This window comes from Protomyctophum parallelum, assembly GCF_964188405.1.
Source record: "Protomyctophum parallelum genome assembly, chromosome: 15".
Taxonomy (NCBI): Eukaryota; Metazoa; Chordata; class Actinopteri; order Myctophiformes; family Myctophidae; genus Protomyctophum; species Protomyctophum parallelum.
In genome coordinates, this window is record NC_139710.1 from 24003381 (window position 1) to 24009597 (window position 6217).

General features: G+C 42.9%; 1 protein-coding gene across 1 annotated transcript; it reads left to right on the forward strand.

The window, feature by feature from the left end:
• Positions 1 to 275: 275 nt before the first annotated feature.
• Positions 276 to 2110, forward strand: LOC310871748 (apoptosis-associated speck-like protein containing a CARD; the record flags this gene model as incomplete). The annotated part of the gene is made up of 2 exons (XM_083783386.1): positions 276 to 537; positions 1848 to 2110. 2 exons carry the CDS (start codon positions 276 to 278, stop codon positions 2108 to 2110), a joined length of 525 nt encoding a protein of 174 aa, XP_083639512.1.
• Between the last annotated feature and the right edge of the window lie 4107 nt (positions 2111 to 6217).

Here is a 6217-nt window from a genome sequence, read left to right on the forward strand (position 1 = left end):
TATATATTGATTTGCTTTCCCTGACCTGTCTATATGCAATAGTTTAATTCATTCAAGACAAATAGTTTTTAGAACAATACAAAAGAATAATTATAGAAATGTATGTTAAACATGGGGTGCCATAGTTTTGTACTTTTTCAGTTTTTTGTGTGTCTATGGAGTTAACATTACTCTAATATATAACCCCAGGTGTGGTTATAATATGCAAATATGTCTTCCCTGTGTACTTTTGTCATGGCTTTCCTCATGTACAGTAGGCCACATAAAATAAGAGAATGAAGACAGACATGGAGTGCATCAATACAACTCTGGGAGAGCTGGAAGACAACGAGTTCAAGCAGTTCCAGAGGTTCCTGCGAGAACCTGCTAACCTCGACGGCCAAGACCCGATTGGAAGAGCCCTCCTGCAGAACAAAGACAGGATGGACACAGCCGACGTGATTCTGCAGACGTACCCCGATAATGTGGATCAGATCATGGTGAATGTTCTGGGGAAGGTTGTCAGGAAAGATCTACAGAAGCAGTATCAAAACAAAGGTAGAGTAGAGCTAATGCTATACTAAAGGATTGGAATGAGCATTTGGTCACTCATTCGTGCAAATGTGCACACTTAGATCTTAGACGTTGAGCTGTTAATCAAGGGCTAATCAATTATCATTAGTGGTGGGTGTGGCCAGGCGGTGGCATACTGTAACTTTTACTGTCAGTTTTGTAGCTCCTATAGGAGTATACAAATGTAACCAAACATACTCCTCGGAATTTAATTAACTATACGCACTAATGTAATGTTAGATGATGACAATTGTATAGCACATTGTAAATGTATATCCCAGTGTAATGGTGAAAGTTAGAAGATCCATTAGTTTTTACATTTCTTGCAGTACAATCCAAAGATGTGGCTGCATCTGTCCCAGGTGAGTGCTAAGTAAAGTTGACAACAATTTGTTTCCAACTTTTACTAGTCCATTTTAGCTTACATGTTTGCATATTAAATTAATTTGAACATTGAATTTAGTTCCTGCAGCAACATCCAAAGGACCTGACTCAAGTGAGTGTTCTTTCTTTCTTTCTTTTTCAGTTAATTGATTCTGTAAATAGATAGTACATTTAATTTGGAGTTAGGCCTATGTGTTACTTACAATTGAATCCCATTAACATTTTGTATTATAGCAGTCTGCATCATAGTCTCCTTTGTATTGTTTTTGTTACCTTTATATATCAGTTACATATCACTGCTTCACAGACTGTGACCCAATTAGTTCCAATTCAAAACATAGTGAAACAGATCTAAAAATGTGTAAAAATGTATAAGTTTCCAATTGCCTTCCAATTCAATCGCAAGGCTTGTGTTAAAGGACCACTTCACCACTTTTCAACCTATCTTCATATAATAGATCCTCACTAATAATGTCTACTTGGTCTGTGTCTCATAGGAGGGCTGTGGGGCAGTTCAGAAATCATCTTCCAGTGACATCATTGATGGGGAATACAAGCTAATAAAAACTGCAGGCTTTCTAGTCCTGAAAAGTTGCAATGCGAAAATGGAAGCCATCGTTATCACGATAATGAAAACTTGTTTAAAAAATAATCTGCCTAATGATGATGTCACTGGAAGACGGTTTTTCAACTGCCCACAGCCCTCCTATGAGACACAGACTGAGTAGAAAAGAATCGTGCCATTTTATCATGATTATTAGTGAGGACCTATTATATGAAGATAGGTTGAAAAGTGGTCCTTTAACTACTAGTCGATATAGGCCTATATATACAAGCACTTGCTAATATTCCAGAAATTGAGGAATGCAAAAAAATATTTATTTTGTTATGTTTATATGTTTTGTCCACAGAGGTTGACTTTGTCACTAAACACAAGCGTGCCTTGATTCAGAGAGTGAGCAATGTGGAACCCATCCTGGACCTGCTGGTTGAAGAGGGCGTCATGAAGGATGAGGACTACAGTAATGTCAGGGCTGAGAGAACCACTCAGGGAAAGATGAGGGAACTCTTTATACTCGTGAATAACCGCGGGGCTAAAGCCAAACGTGCTTTCTACAAAGGTCTTGAGGAAAATGAGTCATGGCTTATCGAGGATCTGAATGAACAGGGCTAGGAAATATATCAATACTAGTGAAATTAGACTAGATCGTCTGGGATTTGGGATATAATGTGTAATGATATACAGTGGTGAAAGAAGTACTCACTTTGTATCAATGTATCAATACAGCTGGTGTTGTGCGGAGCAGTTGCTGGGCCTGTGTGTGTCTGTGGGGCTAAAGTTAAAGGTGATTTCTATAACGGTCTTGAAGGAATATTAGACATATCTTATTGATGATTTTAATTTATTTAGCAATTAGATTTTTACCCAGGATTGTAATGCCTCTATGTAACTTATTTAATGAATAAAACATACATTTTAATTGTGTCCAATCTGTATGGTAGTGTACAGTATGTTAATACAATAAGTGGTAAATGCCAAATGGTGCATTTATAAAGCGCTTTTATCCAAAGCGCTGTACATAAAAAACCATGCAAGGCACAAACCTGCACATCTGGAGCAATAAGGGGTTCAGAGTCTTGCTCAAGGAGTCGGACACTTCAACACTATTGTCTCTTGCTTGCCGATTCTGCCTGACGGCAACAACATCATTGTTTAGTAGGGATTCAGGTCTGAACCGAGTCCTCACCAGTTGCTCGCTGGCATCCAGTTTGAGGAAGCGAGCGATGAACTGGGACAGAGACTGAACTGTCCTCCCCCTCTCCACGGCCCATTTATTGGTCTTCATGATGGGAGTGTCTCCCACAGCCTTCAACAGCACGTCAACTGAAGAGACAGGAAGACAGTGTATCATGTGCAATTGTTAGTTTTGTGTAGCCAGACTATTCCACAATCTCCGAATGCTATATAGAGTCTGGAAATACAGCTCTCGAAATCCGTGTAAGGAAGCTGCCCATTTCTGTTCACAAAAATATATTTTTAATTATCTTTAGAGCTTATTTATTTCCTTTTCTGCTAAGCAACAATAGGAGGCTCCACTTCCGCTTTAAAGTTACTCATGACAGCTCTTCTGTTGCTCCAAGCATTTGGAAATTGCAAGAGGCAACAGTCTGGTATGCAATTGCAGCTGATTGCTGTCCATTACTCTGGGGAAGCCCGTAATCAAATTGGGAACCTTTCAATTCACCTCCGACTGCTCTACCGGCCACTCTTCCCCTGATCCACTGCGAGTGCCACCCATGTAATATAACTGATATACAATTGGGGTGGTTGAATTTTGTCTCCCTGCTCGTATATTGAGACATTTAGATCGTGTCAAAGGTCATCGTCTCACATCGACACATGATCTGACACAAACTTTTACGTGATAGTCAAGATTCAATTGATCTCCCAAGCAAGCAGGCTGTATTAGCTCAATGGTAAAACATGTCGTCGCGGGTAACATGAAGACACAGGCTGGGGCGCCAACCCTGCCATCTTTCAGTGGCTCAGGGGTAGAGTGGCTGGGTTGCCAGTTCGAACCCGGGCTCCCCCAGAGTTGGTGTCGACGTCTCCTTGAGCAAGACACTGAACCCCGAATTGCTCCTGATGTGCTGGTTGGTGTGCTAGCATGGTTTCCTCCACCATTGGTGTATGAATGTGTGTGTGAATGGGTGAATTGATGCACAATCAGCTATGTAAAGCGTCTTGGATAAAGGCGCTATATAAATGCACCATTTGCCATTCACCATTCTGGCGTCTCCGGAGGTCACCTGACTATTCCTGGTTGTCATGTAGTCTAGTCATAATTGATTGTTGCAAATGGGGGCAAGGACAATGTGGGATTTCAACCCAAAATCTTGTCTGAACTGAATGGAGGGTTTATTAGTATAATGAGACTAACGTGTCTATTACGACCTTTGACCCTATATGGGGTCTTGGCTCCAAAGGAGGAATATATATTGTGGCTGTCAAGGATCACAAACCAATTCAGGCAAAGAGGTGTACATTTATTGAAAATCTTTGCAATATTCACATCAACAGGGCAAGCATGTATATATAGCTTCAGGGTGGCCAATGCTAAAAATAACAAACAAAACACCCCCCAACCCTACCTAGAAAAGAAACAATCCTAAACTACACCAAAAAGAAAATTACAATCTAGGCTCCCTGACTAAACATTAAACTAATGGGTCAAAACTGGGGCACCAAAATAAATAGCAGCACACCCTTACCATACAGCTTCCCTTCTTTTAACACAGGAAAAGGGTTTGGGATATTTTGACAGCGGTTTGTGTACAATGCTTCCTAGGTTGGTCTGTTCTCTAAACACTCAGTAACTAGAGAAACCTCAAACTCAGCAGGTAAGGCACACAGCCTACAGACACTACCCTAGCTACAGACTGGGTTCAGCAGCACAGGTGACGGATGGCAAGACTGACGAGGAGCTTCTCCCCAGCCTTTTATACTGGTGGCTGGTTGAAATATGAGGCCCAGGTGTCTCCAGTCACTAAGCCACTCCTCCAATCCACCCTCCAGTCATCTTGCAGCACTGAAAAACACTGACAGTGGATTAAACACAACCACAACAACACTAAGGCCACATAGGGCCGTAACACCCTCCCCCATAAAAATAAACCCCTAGGGTTTACTAAACAGAAGAGCTTCAAAACACATACAAATCAGAATAGTTGGAAACAATGAATATCACAGTCATTCAAAGTTAACTTGTCCATCTCACACAATCACCAGGTTCTGGACCTGCAGCCACACCAGACTGTGTCCGACTGAACAAGGAGATGACAAATGTTAAAAGTAACCCAACTGACAACTTGCTCAAAATGACAGGCTTACGTTAGACTTAAGGAGGTTGACCTTTGGACTGGCCATCAGGACAGTCAGCGATGCCATGGCCAGGAAGGTGGCAGCGGTAGCATAGTCTACCTGGCTTCGTCCTGGAAGTGGTCTTCTTAAGTTGCTGGGACTGGGGGTTGGCATCTGTCTCTGAGCACTGGAGAGAAGGGTCTTCCTCCTTCCTCGTAACCACACAGCAGCAAGCATTGTCTTTGGCACCTAGTCGAAGGCGAGCCAAGCGCATCTTTAAAGGTGCGCCTTCTGGTGTAGATCCCCCCCAAGAGGAACCCTCCAAGGACATGGGCGATACTGCCCCACTTTGAGCACCCCCCTCCACCTGAGGAGGTTCAACCTGAGCTTGTTCAGCCCCACCACCCACATCACCCCCCTCCACCTGAGGAGGTTCAGGCACAGGCGGCAACACAATGGGCCCATTAGCCACCAGCTGGGCCAACACAATGGCCTTAAATGAGGGCGAGCTGCCTGTACCCCAAAATGGTCAGCAACTATGTTTAAGTCTGCTGTCCTGCACAGGTTCAACTTTTCAAAAGTAGGATCACTTAGAAAAAGCTTTAAGTCGAATTGTGCCATTTTACCATCCACACCTGTTAACACCTGCTGCTGATCTCGGACGAGCCCCCAAATATATTACGACCTTTGACCCTATATGGGGTCTTGGCTCCAAAGGAGGAATATATATTGTGGCTGTCAAGGATCACAAACCAATTCAGGCAAAGAGGTGTACATTTATTGAAAATCTTTGCAATATTCACATCAACAGGGCAAGCATGTAGCTTCAGGGTGGCCAATGCTAAAAATAACAAACAAAACACCCCCCAACCCTACCTAGAAAAGAAACAATCCTAAACTACACCAAAAAGAAAATTACAATCTAGGCTCCCTGACTAAACATTAAACAATGGGTCAAAACTGGGGCACCAAAATAAATAGCAGCACACCCTTACCATACAGCTTCCCTTCTTTTAACACAGGAAAAGGGTTTGGGATATTTTGACAGCGGTTTGTGTACAATGCTTCCTAGGTTGGTCTGTTCTCTAAACACTCAGTAACTAGAGAAACCTCAAACTCAGCAGGTAAGGCACACAGCCTACAGACACTACCCTAGCTACAGACTGGGTTCAGCAGCACAGGTGACGGATGGCAAGACTGACGAGGAGCTTCTCCCCAGCCTTTTATACTGGTGGCTGGTTGATTGAAATATGAGGCCCAGGTGTCTCCAGACACAGAGGCCTGGGCTATACGACTCTGGGTGTTTTTTCAAACGCACATTTCTATGTGCGTTTGGGCCTTTCAGCCAGACGCAAACGGCGTTTTCGGCCACTCAAACGGAGGTTTTTGGCAACGGATAAATAAGTGGAGATTTCCGAA